At 44.9% G+C, this 15430-nt stretch overlaps 5 protein-coding genes and 1 non-coding gene across 9 annotated transcripts; 4 read left to right on the top strand and 2 right to left on the bottom strand.

Annotated features, from left to right (window-relative positions):
* The first annotated feature begins 120 nt into the window (after positions 1-120).
* Positions 121-3023, top strand: LOC116198086 (metacaspase-3-like). Of its 2 annotated transcripts, XM_031528414.1 has the most exons (9): positions 121-260; positions 413-568; positions 669-1037; positions 1184-1327; positions 1429-1759; positions 1876-1996; positions 2207-2380; positions 2661-2753; positions 2828-3023. In XM_031528414.1, exons 2-8 carry the CDS (start codon positions 565-567, stop codon positions 2718-2720), a joined length of 1203 nt encoding a protein of 400 aa, XP_031384274.1. In that variant the 5' UTR covers positions 121-260; positions 413-564; the 3' UTR covers positions 2721-2753; positions 2828-3023. The 2 variants fall into 2 exon arrangements, with proteins under 2 accessions (XP_031384274.1, XP_031384273.1); XM_031528413.1 differs by having other exon boundaries at positions 123-260; positions 2661-3006.
* A 217-nt stretch (positions 3024-3240) lies between these two features.
* Positions 3241-3330, bottom strand: TRNAY-GUA. Its single transcript is given in 2 exon segments — positions 3241-3276; positions 3294-3330. It is a non-coding gene; the product is annotated as a tRNA-Tyr (tRNA).
* An 898-nt stretch (positions 3331-4228) lies between these two features.
* On the top strand, positions 4229-5845 carry LOC116197331 (7-deoxyloganetin glucosyltransferase-like). The gene is made up of 2 exons (XM_031527441.1): positions 4229-4797; positions 4889-5845. Exons 1-2 carry the CDS (start codon positions 4287-4289, stop codon positions 5824-5826), a joined length of 1449 nt encoding a protein of 482 aa, XP_031383301.1. The 5' UTR covers positions 4229-4286; the 3' UTR covers positions 5827-5845.
* Positions 5846-6585: 740 nt separating this feature from the next.
* On the top strand, positions 6586-9631 carry LOC116197158 (septin and tuftelin-interacting protein 1 homolog 1). Its single transcript, XM_031527208.1, has 2 exons — positions 6586-6728; positions 6849-9631. Exon 2 carries the CDS (start codon positions 6925-6927, stop codon positions 9463-9465), a length of 2541 nt encoding a protein of 846 aa, XP_031383068.1. The 5' UTR covers positions 6586-6728; positions 6849-6924; the 3' UTR covers positions 9466-9631.
* A 197-nt stretch (positions 9632-9828) lies between these two features.
* On the top strand, positions 9829-12312 carry LOC116197159 (putative pentatricopeptide repeat-containing protein At3g49142). Its single transcript, XM_031527209.1, has one exon. It carries the CDS (start codon positions 9937-9939, stop codon positions 11977-11979), a length of 2043 nt encoding a protein of 680 aa, XP_031383069.1. The 5' UTR covers positions 9829-9936; the 3' UTR covers positions 11980-12312.
* A 250-nt stretch (positions 12313-12562) lies between these two features.
* On the bottom strand, positions 12563-14545 carry LOC116197160 (7-deoxyloganetin glucosyltransferase-like). 3 transcript variants are annotated; one of them, XM_031527212.1, is made up of 3 exons: positions 13927-14543; positions 13695-13837; positions 12563-13574 (listed from the first exon to the last, which is right to left on the bottom strand). In XM_031527212.1, the coding sequence occupies exons 1-3, from the start codon at positions 14450-14452 to the stop codon at positions 12900-12902; spliced, it is 1344 nt and encodes a 447-aa protein (XP_031383072.1). In that variant the 5' UTR covers positions 14453-14543; the 3' UTR covers positions 12563-12899. The 3 variants fall into 3 exon arrangements, with proteins under 3 accessions (XP_031383072.1, XP_031383071.1, XP_031383070.1); XM_031527211.1 differs by having other exon boundaries at positions 12563-13795; positions 13927-14545; XM_031527210.1 differs by having other exon boundaries at positions 12563-13837.
* Between the last annotated feature and the right edge of the window lie 885 nt (positions 14546-15430).

Below are 15430 nucleotides of genomic sequence, written 5' to 3'. Positions count from 1 at the left end.
CTCGCTGAAAAGAAATTAGAATCTGATTCCACCCTTAAATGTCTTCTCAGAATCAATCTACAGGACTAATCAGGTCGAAGGAGCCGACATGAAATTCAAGAAATTTTCAGCTCTGACCTTATCGGGGTCGGTCAGAAATTCGAATTCGAAAAGAAAAAAAAATGCCGATGTGCCGTGAGCAGTTCCGGAACAGTATGGCGTAGAAAAACATCATAAAGATATACTACTACAGCACGAGGGAGCATAGTTTTTTGATGCAGGTACATAACCTAGAAGGGTATCGTTTCCCGGCCTCTTCTCGTGAAGCGTATTTCATGATATGCATATGGCTCCCCGATTAAGGTCGATTTTCTTATTATTATATTATCTCAGTAAGCAAATGTTTAAGTGGATGTCACTCGTCATTTGTCAGGAGAACTCCACATTAAAAAGAGTTTTAGCAAGTTCGCGGGACCCGCGTGGATCGATACTGCTCATCACCACATGTTGCTGAATAACATCGACTGAGTCGAAATGAGATTCGAGATTAGAACGGTGAATCTAAAGTAATACTGATTTCATGAGATGTGTAAGTATATAAATATAAAGACTAATCTTAGAAATCTGAGGAGCTAGGAAGTGTCTTGAGTATACAAATCAATCAATCGCGCTCTCTTCTCTCATCGCAGCACCAATGGCAACTCGAAGAGACAGATATTGCAGCTATTGCGGACGCCAACTCCTCGCTCACCCAGACGCAAATTCAGTTAAGTGCACATGCGGATTTGTAACTCGACTCCGCCCCCGGATTCCGATTCCTCGGCGGAACGGAGTCCAGCAGGCAGCTGCCAATTTGGCCTTGGGCTTGCTCGGCCGGGTCACAAGTGCTCTCAACACCTTGAATGCTAATCAACAACCCAGGCCGACCATGCCGAACCCAGACCCCCCAAGTGTGGACACTCCTAAGCCGGACCCACAGAACCCGGACCAGCCAAACCGGAGCTATAACTTTGGGCCTCCAGCACCGCCGCAGCCTCTGTCGCCTCCCCCAGCACATGGTACATGGAACAAGAATCTGACGTGATCTACAGCTACTATTGACAAAAATCAATCGCAGCATCTCACCTTCATTTCCATTTCATGCCTCCAGGACATGGATATTTGTTGGTATGATTTTTTCCGGTGTCGTTTAATTGACCGGCAGGTAGGAAGCGTGCAGTGCTATGCGGAGTAAGCTACCGGGGGAAGCAGCACATGCTAAAAGGAAGCGTGAACGATGTCAAGAACATGAGGTTCTTCCTCACAAACCGTATGGGATTCCCTAGCGGTTCTATACTTGTCCTTACCGGTAACCGAGAGACCGACGCTCATAATAACATATCTTAATGACTTCTCGGTTCATAGTGCATCTAGATCATTCGTTCTTTGTATCTCTTTTATGATGAGCAGAAGAAGAGTTAGACCCATCCCGAATCCCGACAAAGCACAACATCCTGATGGCTCTGAGGTGGCTGGTTCATGGTGTCCGAGCAGGGGACTCGCTTGTGTTCCACTTCTCAGGGCATGGATCGAAACAGATGGACATGGACATGGACGAGCTAGACGGCTATGATGAGACCATCTGCCCTGTTGACCATGAGATCTCAGGGAAGATAGTAGACGATGAGATAAACTCGATCATCGTGAGGCCCCTGCCTCGAGAGGCTCGACTTCATGCAATCATTGATTCTTGCTACAGCGGGACCGTGCTGGACCTGCCCTTCCTCTGTAGGATCAAAAAGTAAGTGTGACCATCGACTGATCGAAGTACACATTAGTAATCTTTTAAATTCATATATTCTCCATAATTTACTAAAATCACGATGATTGTTTCATATTTAATGCTTTTGTTTCAAGGGACGGATTCTATAGATGGGAAGATCATCAACTTCCATCAGCCGCTTACAGAGGAACCAATGGCGGCGTCGCAATCTGTATCAGCGCCTGCGATGATCATGAAACCTCCGCCGACACTTCGGTGACAACAGCAACACTAAATCATCATGACGAGCCGAAACATTTCCCTTCCAGTTTTTGTTTGACAAATAACGACCGAAATTCCTGTAGTTAGACATGTCGCAAAGGAAATATTTCCAGAATAAATGGTCCACATGGAAAGCAAAATCACGAACACCTACTGAGTTATATGATATGGGGATGATATATCGAGTGCTTCTTATAAACGCAGGCTTTCTTGGTGGACACTGTGACTGGGGCGATGACCTTTAGCTTCATTCAAGCGATGGCAAATTATTCATCGGGTCATCCAACATACGGTCACCTGCTCAACGCGATGCGCACAGCTATTCGACAGGCCAAAGCAGGGGATGGCTACAGAGAACCCGCTGCCGGATCTATGCAGGTATCTATGTGCATATTGGTCACATTTCGTACATCTGATTGATTATGTAAGGGCTATGTCCAATTGATGGAGCAGCGTCCTAGAGGGGCCAGCCGGGATGGGTCTCCGTCAGGGACGGGATGTATAAGCTTCCATGTAATATACCTCATGAACATAAAATTAGTTCAATACAGGGGCCTTTGAGTCCATGACCTGTAATTTATTTCAAGGTACTCATAATTCAATGGACAACATTTTATAATTTCTCACTTCTTAATCTAATTTTCTCTTTGTTTTGCAGGAACCTCAACTGTCATCTTCCGAGAAGTTCGAGATCTACTCGGCAAAAATCGCACTCTGATGTGTACTCATTCATGGATAAATAAACAATCCGGTAGCTATAAATCCCACTACAGTACTACTGCATTTATGGTAAATAAGTTTAGTCGTTAATCGAATATAGCACAGGTAGCACATTGTGAACGCCGTGCAGCAGGACCGTGTAAGAGAATTACTCCCGATTCTCTGATTGCTTCGAGTCCGACAATAAGGATGACGACTTCGTTATAATATGAACAAATGAGGCATTTCAAATTAAAGTAATGTATGTCTTATATGTGATCATTAACGTTTCGACTCCCGATAAACGTTCTTGTTGCATTAATTTGTGGACTTTAAGATAAGCTCTTGACTACAGTCCATGTGCTGTGCATATACGGTCTTCGATCAACCTATATAATAGGTTTAGGTTTTTGTTTTTGTTTTTGTTTTTTTTCCTTTCCTTTTCTAATGAGAGAAATAAACCCGAAATGTCAAATCGTGAAGAATGGAAAAACTCATAGAAATTTAAAAAAGAATAGGAGAAAAAAGAAAAAGAGAAGTCCGACCTGCCGGAATCGAACCAGCGACCTAAGGATTACTTTGGGTTTGCCCACTACAGTCCTCCGCTCTACCAACTGAGCTAAGGTCGGTTCGTGTCAAGCTTCGCCAAATAAGTATTACATTGGCAAATATAATCTATTCCTACAAAACCTCATAACCAACCAATCAGTTTTACTTGTATATACATGTATCTCTAGTATCCCTTGAAGGCAAATTTCATTGTTTCATAGTTACTGGACGGTATTATCTATGGTGTGGCATGCACAAAGTGCAGCACCGGATGACTCCTTTCTTTCGCGAGCTATAATGTGATATCTTATTCTCTCCGAGGAGCACTCTAAAAGTTCCTAGCTTGTTTTAAATTTAATGTTCCGTGACTATATATATATATATATAACACGCGACTCATCACTTGTAATTATTTCTATTGAATCGCTCAGAATTTTAGTCCAACCGACTAATTGGACTTTGAGCTTCATTACTTCTCGAAAATCCTCTGACCCCGAAAAGTAAGTAGTTGATATCTTGGACAAGGTTAATCGGTGAGAAGCATATAGTAAAAAGGAAAGAGCCATTCGAGAATATTTTGGTCGACCTAAATCTCTTAGCCAATTTGATTTTCACCTGGAATATTAGAGAGATCTGATCCGGTGATCACCTATTTCATAATTTTTTAATGAACCAAAACTTTTGAAAGAACCATATATTCCTCCCACAGTAGAAGACAACCCCCTTTCTCCACACATATCATTCGATATTATTCATCTAATTTCACCCAGAGTAGAAGTTCAGTGCAACGATAACACTCATCCCTCAAAGTAAACAGTCACAAAAAGTCAAACTAAAGATATGTTCATATCCACTCAATATAGAATAATTTTTTTTTTAAAAACCCTACCCGAACAAAAAAAAGAATGAATTAGAAAAAAAAAGTCAATAGTCCAGTAAGATATTATATGGAAATTAATGTCTTATTTTATCTTCTGTCCCATGAAATTGAATAAATAGCCATGCATTTCACTTAATACGTGTGCTAGCCAGTGACATGGATAAGTGCTCAATGAAGCCCCATGTCCTATGCATTCCTCATCCAGCCCAAGGCCATATCAATCCTATGCTTAAACTGGCAAAGCTCCTTCACTTCAAAGGCTTCTACGTCACCTTCGTTCACACGGAATTCAACTACAACCGCCTCGCCAAGTCCGATGGGCGATGCTTCCTCCCAGGCTCAACCGACTTCCGGTATGAAGTGATCTCCGATGGACTCCCCCCAACAAACCCTAGAGGCATACTCGACCTCCCATCCCTGAGTCTGACCCTGCCGGTTGAGGGACTACGCTCGTTCAGGGAGCTGGTGAAGAGGTTGATCATCAGTTCGGATGACGGTGCGCCGCCGTTAAGTTGCATAGTTTCCGACGGGGTCATGAGTTTTACCATCGAAGTAGCCCGGGAATCCGGGATTCCGGAAATGATTCTTTTCACTCCGAGTGGTTGTGGGATGTTAGGGTACCTTCAATTTGAGAGACTAATGGAAAACCATGTAATTCCACTTAAAGGTAATTAATGTCATAAGGAGAATTGAGCTTTCATAACCATTTGGTATTAATATCACTGACTACTTTGCTTTTCTTTTTCATTTACATTCAGATGAGAGCTGCTTGAGCAATGGCTATCTTGACACTACGATTGATTGGGTGGCTCCGATGGGCAAAATCCGATTGTGGGATCTTCCGACCTTCATCCGGACCACAAACCCAGATGACATAATGTTAAACTACAACTTGGAGTCGATTAACAATACCTCGAAAGCCGACGGTGTCATCCTCAACACCTTTGACGACCTCGAGCACGAGGTGCTAGAAGCCATAAGAACCAAATTCCCAAACCTTTACACAATCGGCCCACTCCCGATGCTTCATCAGGAGCTCTCATCATCAAACTTGTCGTCGTTCAAGTCAAACTTGTGGAAGGAAGACACGCGGTGCTTGGACTGGCTCGAGGGGAGAGAGCCCGGGAGCGTCGTGTACGTGAACTTTGGGAGTCTAATCATCATGACAAGTGACCAGTTGAATGAGTTTGCTTGGGGACTTGCCAATAGCAAGTACCATTTCCTATGGGTCATTAGGCCCGACCTAGTGGACGGTGGGGATGAAGCAATTTCAAAAGCCTACTTGGATGAGATAACCGATAGGGGCTTGCTGGTGGAATGGTGCCCACAGGAGAGAGTCCTCGCCCACCCGTCAGTCGGGGTGTTCCTGACTCATTGCGGGTGGAACTCCACGCTGGAGAGCATCTCCGGGGGCGTGCCGATTATCTGCTGGCCATTTTTCGCCGAGCAGCAGACGAATTGCCTGTACAGCTGCACCGAGTGGGGGGTCGGCTTGGAGATAGACAGCGATGCGAAGAGAGGGAAGGTCGAGGGGATAGTGCGGGAGATGATGGAAGGCGAGACGGGGAAGAGAATGAAGGAAAGTGCTCTTAGGTGGAGGATGAGAGGCCTAAGTGCCGTAAGGCAAGGGGGTAGTTCTTATACTAACTTCGTGAGGTTAGTCGAGTGCCTAAAAGGAGGAGTTTCGAGTGACTGATCTTATATAGAGTTCGATCTGTATCTCCGGAAATATCGACTTAGAAATGGAGTTTTTGCTTTTCTTATATAATCGATCAATTTTCGATCTAAATTCAATACTGAATACTTCCTTTAACATTCGCATTCACGTCTGATATGGATGTTTAATCTAAATATAAGAAGCCGATGTGCTAGTTAAAGCCGTACATCCGACAAGAGATATAGCTAAGAGTAAGATGATCTCTTGCTATTTTTGGCACATTTGGAACTCATTGGTGATGAAATATGCAACAATAAGGTAAAAAGATAACATATTACTACCTCGTACCAACTTAATCATTCTTTTTTCAACTCATAAAAAGTGAAAGCTTTTGAAATTGGATGAAGCGAAAAACGAAATCGAGGGAGATTGCCTATGTCGATGGAGATTGAGAGTGCCACAATCCAAAACTCGACGTGGCCATGGCCCATGGCCATGTGCTGAATATCAAACAACATATTCGGTTTGGTTCCGGTCCGGCAATACCATATGATTTCGATCAGTTTCCGGTTCTTTGCTAGATCCCGATTAACCGGACCGATGAGCGGTTTAGAAGCCCATAATACACCCTTTCCCTGAGCCTGCTTCGGATTTTCCTCAACTCTTTCAACATGTTCAAGGCCCAGCCCCTTTCTTCGCCCAAAATTTTTTTTTAAAAAAAAATCCGTTAAAATTAAAAAAAAAAAACCCAAAATTTATATTTAATTTATTGATTAATTTTTTAATTGATTATTAATAAAAATAAATCTGTTGCCCGTACCTGGCCTTGCCTTCTTCCGGCTGCTTCTCTACCTTCTCACTGTCACCGATCTCTGCTCTACTGCTGCAACTTCCTCCTCCTCTGCCGCCGCGGAGTTCCTGCCCGACCGACGTGAACAAAGGTACCAATTTCAATACTAGGGTTCTTCCATTTCTTGGTTCCTGGAAATCGAAGCATTTAGGGTTCGGCAAGTTGTCCGCATTGCAGCCTGCATTTATTGAATTTCCCGTTGCTGCTGTAGGTCTTTGGAGCTTGTTCTGCTGATACATAGGAAGCTTTCTGCTGGGGTATAAAGTTGGTGTTTTTGATTTGTTAAGATGGACGAGGACCAAGAGATGGAAAGATTCGGGATGGATAATGATTACGAGGGAGGGGAATGGATTAATGGCGAGTTCTACTATCGGAAGAAGCGAGAGAAGCGGACCCAGACAAAGGAGGACGTGCTCTATGGCGTTTTTGCTGATTCTGACTCTGATTACGATGATTACTCCTCTAAGAAGCGGAAGAACCGGGAATCTAGGAAGGCAGATCTTACAAAGCCTGTCAACTTTGTTTCCACCGGTACTGTCATGCCTAACCAAGAGATTGATGATAACTCGAGACGACAAAATGATGGGGAGGATGATATGGATGAGGAGAGGCCTGGTGTCGGGACTAGTGGTGTTGGTGCTGGTCTAGGTTTTAAGAAGCAGGATGATGAGGATGATAGGGCAGATGATTTCTTGCCGAGTGCTTTCGGGAGGAAGATTGTGGAGGGAGCTGAGAGAAGGAAAGAGAAGTCGAAGATGGAGAAGAAAGCTCAGCTGCAGAGTCAAGGGAAGAGGGATTCGGTCATTGCTGGCAGTGTGGGAAGTTTTGAGAAACACACCAAGGGATTTGGGTTGAAGATGCTCGAGAAGATGGGTTACAAGGGAGGAGGGCTTGGGAAGAACGAGCAGGGGATTGTTACGCCCATTGAAGCGAAGTTGCGGCCCAAGAATATGGGTATGGGGTTCAATGACTATAAAGAGTCCGCCCCCAAGTTGGGTCCTGGCTTGCAACAGCCGGAGGACAATAAACCTTTGCCAGCTATTCCGAGTTCCATCGAGAGGCTCTGGTCAAAACGAGCACAAAAGAAGAAGAAGAAGGAGAGTTATGTCACGGTGGAGGAGCTATTGGCTAAGAAGCAAGAACAGGGTGTGGAGGTTGTTCAGAAGGTGCTCGACATGCGTGGGCCCCAGGTCAGGGTCTTGGCAAATTTGGATGATCTAAACGCTGAAGAAAAAGCGAGGGAAAGTGATGTTCCGATGCCTGAACTTCAGCACAATGTCAAGTTAATAGTTGACTTGGCGGAGCTCGATATTCAGAAGATCGATCAAGACCTCAGGAATGAAAAGGAAACTGCTCTAAGCTTACAGAAGGAGAAGGAGAAATTGCAAGATGAGGTGGAGCGCCAGATGAAGCAGCTTGATGCTGTGGATGAAATAGCTGCTCTATTGGGTCAACTTGAAGAAGCGAAGACAGTGGGGACCCTGACACTGGATTCACTTGCTGAATGCTTCAGCGACTTGCAGAGGAGATTTCCCGAGGAGTATAAGATCTTTAACCTGTCGTGCATTGCTTGCTCTCATGCACTTCCGTTATTTATCAGAATGTTTCAAGGGTGGGACCCTCTTCAGAATCCTTCACATGGGTTGGAGTTGGTTTCTGTGTGGAAGACTCTGTTGCAAGGGGAGGAGTCTCTGGACATATGGGATGTGGGAACTCCTTACACTCAGCTGATGGCAGAAGTCGTGTTGCCCGCTGTGAGAATATCTGGGATAAACACTTGGGAACCGAGGGATCCTGAACCTATGCTCCGATTCTTGGAAACATGGGAGAAGTTACTGCCTTCCTCAGTGCTTCAATCTATTCTGAATATTGTCGTGATGCCGAAATTATCGAGTGCAGTGGACTCTTGGGACCCACACCGAGAGACCGTTCCGATTCACAGGTGGATGCATCCTTGGCTACCTCTTTTGGGGCAGAAGATGGAGGGAATGCACGAGATGATTCGGTACAAGCTGAGTAGTGTCCTTCATGCTTGGCACCCTAGTGATGCCTCTGCTTTTACGATACTCAACCCGTGGAAGACTGTCTTTGATTCCGCGAGTTGGGAGGATCTCATGCGTCGATTTATTGTCCCGAAGTTGCAACTCGTCCTTCAAGAGTTCCACATAAACCCAGCAGACCAGAACCTCAGTCAGTTTGATTGGGTGATTCGTTGGGCGTATGCAATCCCAGCCCATTTAATGGTTGACTTGATGGAGAGATTCTTCTTTGCTAAGTGGCTTCAGGTGCTATACCACTGGCTTTGTTCAAACCCGGATTTTAATGAGGTGATGAAGTGGTATCAGGGTTGGAGAGACCTTCTCCCTGAGGCACTGCGGTCAAACGAGAGTATCAGATATCAGCTACGAGTGGGCCTCGATATGATGGATAAGGCTGCAGAAGGGTTGGAGCTCGTACAACCTGGGCTGAGAGAGAACATAAGCTATCACCGGGTCCTTGAGCAGAGGCAATTTGAGTCTCAGCAGAGAGCAGCAGCTGCCACTCGTGCTGCTGCAGCCGTGGGAGCCACGGCTCAGGTGCCGGACAGCGGGCCTGACATGAAGCTGAAGGAAGTAATTGAGGCTTACGCTCAAGAGCACGAGGTGCTCTTTAAGCCCAAACCTGGAAGGATGCACAATGGCCTGCAGATATATGGGTTTGGGAATGTGAGCGTGATAATCGATTCGATTAATCAGAAAGTGTTAGCCCAAACGGAGGAAACGTGGTCGTCCGTATCCCTTGGCGACTTGTTGAAGTTGCATAACCGGTCACTGATGAGGAGACGCTGAAAATATACAAAACAGGAGGTCATGGACTGTCGCTAGGGTCAATAGCAGTAGAACATTGGATCTAGTTTCCAATTTTCCTTTGATTTAACTTTGTACGGAAGAAGGATTCTTTCCATTTGCCTTTCAAGTTTAGGAGTAATCAATTTCTTATCCTTGTATAGTGAAACCCTTTTATTTTTTTGGTGATGCAAGTCATCAGAATGCGTACTCGTAACCTATCTGGTTCGACGGATTACTGAAAAGTCGAGCATCGAGCCCATGACAGCTCCATATTGAACAGACTTCCAAGCGCAAAAATCCTTTCGTGAAATACGGGGCAAATGGGTCTGACTTTGAACTTAATTATTTGGGACAAGGTCAGCCAACTGTCGAGAATTTCCCACTTCTTTGCTTCATGGAATGAAGCTTCTGTCATGTCCTGCTTCCTAGTTATGGAGCCGTAGAACTGTTCCTTGAACAAACAGCAATCCCATGAAAACCATTACCTCATTTTCCCGCCATTTCTCATCATTGAAGCAGCTCCAACTCCCACTTCGATCCATCCCAGAATCCCATTTTTCTACCTGCCTTCGTTGCTCAGCTCTCACCGAGGAGCTCTGCAGCAAGTTGCTAGACCAATGCCCAGATCTTAACACCCTCAAAAAACTCCACTTTCGGATCATAACCAACCCCACCTTGAGCCTCAATCCTTCCCTTGCCATAAAGCTTATGCGTGCCTATGCGGCCCGAGGGCACCCTGGATCCGCCCGCCATGTGTTTGATCAAGTGCCTCAGAGGAATGTTGTTTTCTATAACGTCATGATCAGGGGCTACACGAACAATCACTTGTACGGTGATGCTATGCTCGTTTACAAGATGATGTCCTGTGACGGGATTCGTTGTGATAATTACACTTACCCGTGTGTCTTGAAGGCGTGTTCAGGTTCGATTAATTTGGCAGTCGGTGTTCAAACGCATGCTGAGGTTGTAAAAGTTGGACTTGTCTCCAACTTGTTTGTTGGGAATGGTCTTGTGGCGATGTACGGGAAATGCGGGTGTTTGATTGATGCACATAGAGCTCTTGATGAGATTCCTCGCAGGGATGTGGTTTCTTGGAACTCAATGGTTGCTGGGTATGCCCAGAATGGATTTTTTGATGACGCGTTATCAGTTTGTCGGGAAATGGAACTGTCAAACCTAAAAGCTGATGCAGGCACAATGGCTAGCCTATTGCCTGCTGTCACAGACACGTCCCCGAACAATGTTTCATTCGTGGAGGAGATGTTCAATAGGTTGACTATTAAGAGTTTGGTCTCCTGGAATGTGATGATCGCAGTATACACAAATAATTCGATGCCTGAAAAAGCTGTTGATCTCTTCTTGAAAATGGAAGCGCAGGGTCTTGAGCCAGATGCGATCACTTTAGCGAGTGTCCTTCCTGCTTGTGGAGATCTCTCAGCATTGTCTTTGGGGAGGAGAATTCATGAATTTGTGAAGAACAAGAGACTCTGTCCGAATTTATCTCTTGAGAATGCATTGATTGACATGTACGCAAAGTGCGGTTGTTTGTCTGACGCAAGGGAAGTTTTTGACCAGTTGAAGTTTCGTGATATTGTTTCATGGACTTCAATGATCTCTGCTCATGGCATAAGTGGGCTCGGTCATGATGCAGTAGCGCTCTTCTCAAAGATGCGAGATTCAGGTCTTAGCCCTGATTCCATTGCCTTTGTTTCAGTTCTCTCTGCTTGCAGTCACTCAGGACTTTTAGATGAAGGGCGGAACTACTTCAAGTCAATGGTCGAAGAATACGGAATTGAGCCACGATTAGAACACTTTGCTTGCATGGTCGATCTGTTAGGACGTGCTGGAAGAGTGGACGAAGCTTATGGATTTATCAAGAAGATGCCAGTGGAGCCTAATGAAAGGGTCTGGGGAGCTCTCTTGAGTGCCTGCCGGGTCCACTCAAACACGGACATCGGTGTCAAAGCTGCGGATAATCTCTTCCAATTGGTGCCCGAACAGTCAGGTTACTACGTGCTTCTGTCCAATATCTATGCGAAAGCGGGTCGATGGCGAGAAGTAACAAATATCAGATCTCTCATGAAGAGAAAAGGGATCAAGAAAACACCTGGCATTAGCAATGTTGAGCTTGGAAATAAAGTCCACACTTTCCTGGCAGGCGACCAATTTCATTCCGAGTCGAAGAGAATATACCAAGAACTGGACGTGCTCATGGGGAAGATGAGGGAATTGGGTTATACCCCTGAGACTGACTCCACCCTCCACGACGTGGAAGACGAAGACAAAGAGGGACATTTGGCAGTTCACAGCGAGAAGCTTGCAGTAGTGTTTGCTATCCTCAATACCGAGACCCGGACGGCTATAAGGGTCACAAAGAATCTACGAATCTGTGGTGATTGCCATGTTGCTATAAAGCTAATTTCTAAGATCACGCAGCGTGGCATCACTGTAAGGGATACTAATCGGTTTCACCATTTCGCAAATGGAGATTGCTCCTGTGGGGATTATTGGTGAATGATTTTGCTTTCTAAATTGCTGTTGCCGTTAAATTTGTTGGGCTATATGATGCATCGATCTCATAGTGATGCTCTCGTCGGTAGCTTCATCTCTTCTGCAGGAACCCTGATTTAAGGCCTTACTTTCTGTTGATTCAATGGGTTCTTGACAACTTACATTGCAGCTGATATTACGAAGATCTTTTGATTTAAAAGACAGTTATCAACCTATCTGGTGAACCCTGCCTTGAGGAAGTGTTGGAATCATTCGTGCCTAACATAGTCTGTTGTCGAACACAAATTCCTGACATACAGCTTCGCTTATTTAATTTTATTTATTTCATGTTCTAAACCGTTTGTTGACTGTCGAATTCATGTTCCTGCCCGTACGTGAACGAATACATTCGGTTCTACTTTCCTTTGTGTGATGGAGGTTTTTTTGACGCTGTCTGGTTATTATATTGATGAGACAAAGGGATGCCACAGTCATCCTGTTCCCACAAATGAAATAAAGAAGTCAGCTAGGTTCATGATCTGAATAGCTCTAACTTCTGATTAGTGATCAAAATTGTGCATTGTGAATCTACAGATTCTGTTTGCGATTTCGGGAAAAAGAAAAAAAAGAGTCAAATTTCTGCGGAAATTATTTAGAAAAACAACAGAAGCTGAAAATAGATTGTCATCTTGCGGAATAAGTGTGATTTCTATCAGCACAGATTATTCCTGCTGCTAAATTTGTGAACTAAAAATTACATAACAGTGAAATAATATGCTGTTAGAGTAGGGAGTTCGCCTAACAGCTGTGGATCGGTCATTCAGGGCCAGTTCTTCAAGCAGAAAAACACACGGATGTTAATTCTGCACAAGATATCACATTGTCGCAATATGCTGGTTGTTTGCCGATTGTTTTGATCATTTAATGCCTTTTGTGGTTAAATCCTATTTCTTCAGGAGAACTTCGGCCAGCAAATTTTCCAAGTTCTGATAGGATGAGCCGCCGGGGCTGACGGCCTCCTCGGCCATTCTCTTCCACTCAGCCGCCTTCTTCCTCATCTCGCTACCTTTCTCTCCTTCCATCAGTTCCTTCACGAGTTTCTCCACTTCATCCCTCTTCACATCCCCATCTATCTCGAGCCCAATCCCCCAGTCCGTCCTACAGTAGAGGCAGTTTGTCTGCTGCTCGGCAAAGAACGGCCAACAGATGACTGGTATTCCTCCGCATAAGCTCTCCAAAATGGAGTTCCACCCGCAGTGCGTTAAGAACCCTCCTATCGCAGGGTGGTTCAGAACCTTATCTTGTGGGACCCACCCTGCCAACATCCCTCTCTCCTGTGTTTCTTCCATAAATTCTGGTGGCAGCAGAGCTGAATTGCCATAGACGAGATCAGACCTTACTACCCACAAGAACGGCCTTTGACTGTTTGCCAGTCCCCAAGCGAACTCGACCACCTGTTCGGTGGTCAGCATAGCAATGCTCCCGAAATTCACATAAAGGACTGAGCCAGGTTCTCTCAGTTCAAGCCATTCTAAACATTCCGTTTCCTCCTTCCACAGGTTCAAGCTTGTGGGATTATTCAGTTTGCTGCCTATGTTTTTCATCTGATCTTTTAGCAGCTGGAGTGGACCGATAGTGTAAAGACGTGGAAACATGGAAGAGAGAGCTTTCAGGACGTCCTTCTCAAGGGAATCAAATGTATTAAAGATGAGAGCCGAAGCCCGGAATGTTCTACGAACCTCCCGAATTATGTAGTTGACCATGATGTCATTGGCATTTGTTGTTCTAATGAAGCTTGGTAGATCCTGGAAACGGATACTCTTCATTCCTGGGATCCAATCTATTGTCGTGTCCAAGTACCCGTTAGTTAGATAACTTGTATCTGTCAATGCGCAAATAAAAACAGGATGTTAAGATTATCCCAGTTTTAACTTGATCTAACGATTGCCAGTGTCAGAAAGTCTAGTTTACCTTTTAGTGGAGCTAAACCTTTTTCGAAGAGTTTATGATACTGCGTGTAGCACACAAACCCACAAGCACTGGGAGTCCACAAGACGGCGCAAGGCACTCCAAACTTCTCGGCCGCATCGATAGTAAAGGACATCGCACCATCCGACACAATACAGGTGACTGGCGGAACATCCGAAGTTGAAGTGTCATTGAGCTTGGACAGGAGTTCCATGAAAGGGCCCAAGCAGTTCTTTGAAGTGGAATCACTCAGAGATGGAATGTCTTGGGTTGAGTCCACATCCTCAGATTGAGGAAGGCCGTCAGGAATGGCGTCGAAGTGAAAGTCTGGTATGCCGTCGAGAGAGTCAGGGCCCAGAGATTTAAGCAGGCGCCTGTGGTTGTACTCCGAGTGGACAAAAGTTATGTGGAAGCCTCCCAGGTGGAGGATTTTGGCAAGGTTAAGCATCGGGTTTATGTGGCCCTGAGCCGGGTATGGGATGCATACTGCATGGGGCTTGTGCTTGCTGATCACCTGAACGGATTCCATATCCCAGGCCTCGGTCTTCTCCCTTTGTAAGAGCTTCTACCTTTTTAATCTTTTTTCCCTCCTACATATACTTTACCTTGGTTAACTTCAGCCTGCATAGACCAGACTTCTTATAGCCGCTAAATTCAAGGCTCGGGAAAGAAGAATTAAGTTGGGATGTCAACATCAATGGTTATGCATACAATTTATTACGACCGGAATCCTCAACCTCAAGCCCGTGTCGGTTTATTTGCTAAACCGACCTGTCTTGTTTGCACATGTCTGTAACTTTCTGGCCTGGAATTTTCCATTCCGTCCTATTTGACTGCAGGACCACCGAATTTTGTTTCACTGCTGGACCATTAACAACGAATAATGTTTCATTGAATGTCATGGAAACCGAACTGTTTTGCTGATGTTCAGCTTCCCTAGTCTCAGGTAGTTTTTTACACGCTTTGCCAAGAAATTTCACTCGCTGCAAATGGAGAATCGGGCCCTTCCACATTTCATCTTATTTGAAGTGCTGTGGTTTCTAATCCGTAAGTTCTCTAGCTTGGCTCTGAGGAAACATGGTATAGGCTGCTGAGGTCACTCCTCCGAGAATCGATTGGATGGATGAAGATTGGGACTGGTTCCGGGGATATCCACCAAGAGCTCAATATTGTGCAGAGGTTTTCCGAGGGCTTATCCTCCTGCTGCCCCTGCCCGTGATCGCTGTCACGGGTTAGTGTCACTTGCAGATGTGTTTGAGAGAAGTCGTGCGGCACATTATGACAGACACAAAATAGAACTGAAATAAGTTCGATGTCGGTATTCGTCTCCGGCATGGTGGCTCTGACAAACAAACAAAGATATCGTTGTCTAAGATATAGCCTTTGGATTCAAGTGTAGAAAGCAAAGACAAGGTTTAGGCTGCTGGCCTGATTGTAATTTGATGGTGAGGCATTCTGGTAATTATCTTCCCATATGAAATTGGTAAAAAGCATATGAAAGCAATTT

This window comes from Punica granatum, chromosome 2 (genome assembly GCF_007655135.1).
Source record: "Punica granatum isolate Tunisia-2019 chromosome 2, ASM765513v2, whole genome shotgun sequence".
NCBI classification, from domain to species: domain Eukaryota; kingdom Viridiplantae; phylum Streptophyta; class Magnoliopsida; order Myrtales; family Lythraceae; genus Punica; species Punica granatum.
The sequence above is the reverse complement of the archived record's forward strand: the minus strand, read 5'-3'. Positions and strand labels throughout refer to the sequence as shown.

Coding starts and splice junctions, on each gene's coding strand:
- LOC116197159 (XM_031527209.1), top strand. CDS start 9,937: ATGAAAACCATTACCTCATTTTCCCGCCATTTCTCATCATTGAAGCAG.
- LOC116197158 (XM_031527208.1), top strand. CDS start 6,925: ATGGACGAGGACCAAGAGATGGAAAGATTCGGGATGGATAATGATTAC.
- LOC116197331 (XM_031527441.1), top strand. CDS start 4,287: ATGGATAAGTGCTCAATGAAGCCCCATGTCCTATGCATTCCTCATCCA. Junction 4,798..4,888: donor CCATGTAATTCCACTTAAAG/GTAATTAATGTC, acceptor ATTTACATTCAG/ATGAGAGCTGCTTGAGCAAT.
- LOC116198086 (XM_031528414.1), top strand. Junction 1,038..1,183: donor GTCGCCTCCCCCAGCACATG/GTACATGGAACA, acceptor ATTGACCGGCAG/GTAGGAAGCGTGCAGTGCTA. Junction 2,381..2,660: donor CCGCTGCCGGATCTATGCAG/GTATCTATGTGC, acceptor TTTGTTTTGCAG/GAACCTCAACTGTCATCTTC.
- LOC116197160 (XM_031527210.1), bottom strand. CDS start 14,452: ATGGAATCCGTTCAGGTGATCAGCAAGCACAAGCCCCATGCAGTATGC. Junction 13,838..13,926: donor AGGTTTAGCTCCACTAAAAG/GTAAACTAGACT, acceptor GCGCATTGACAG/ATACAAGTTATCTAACTAAC.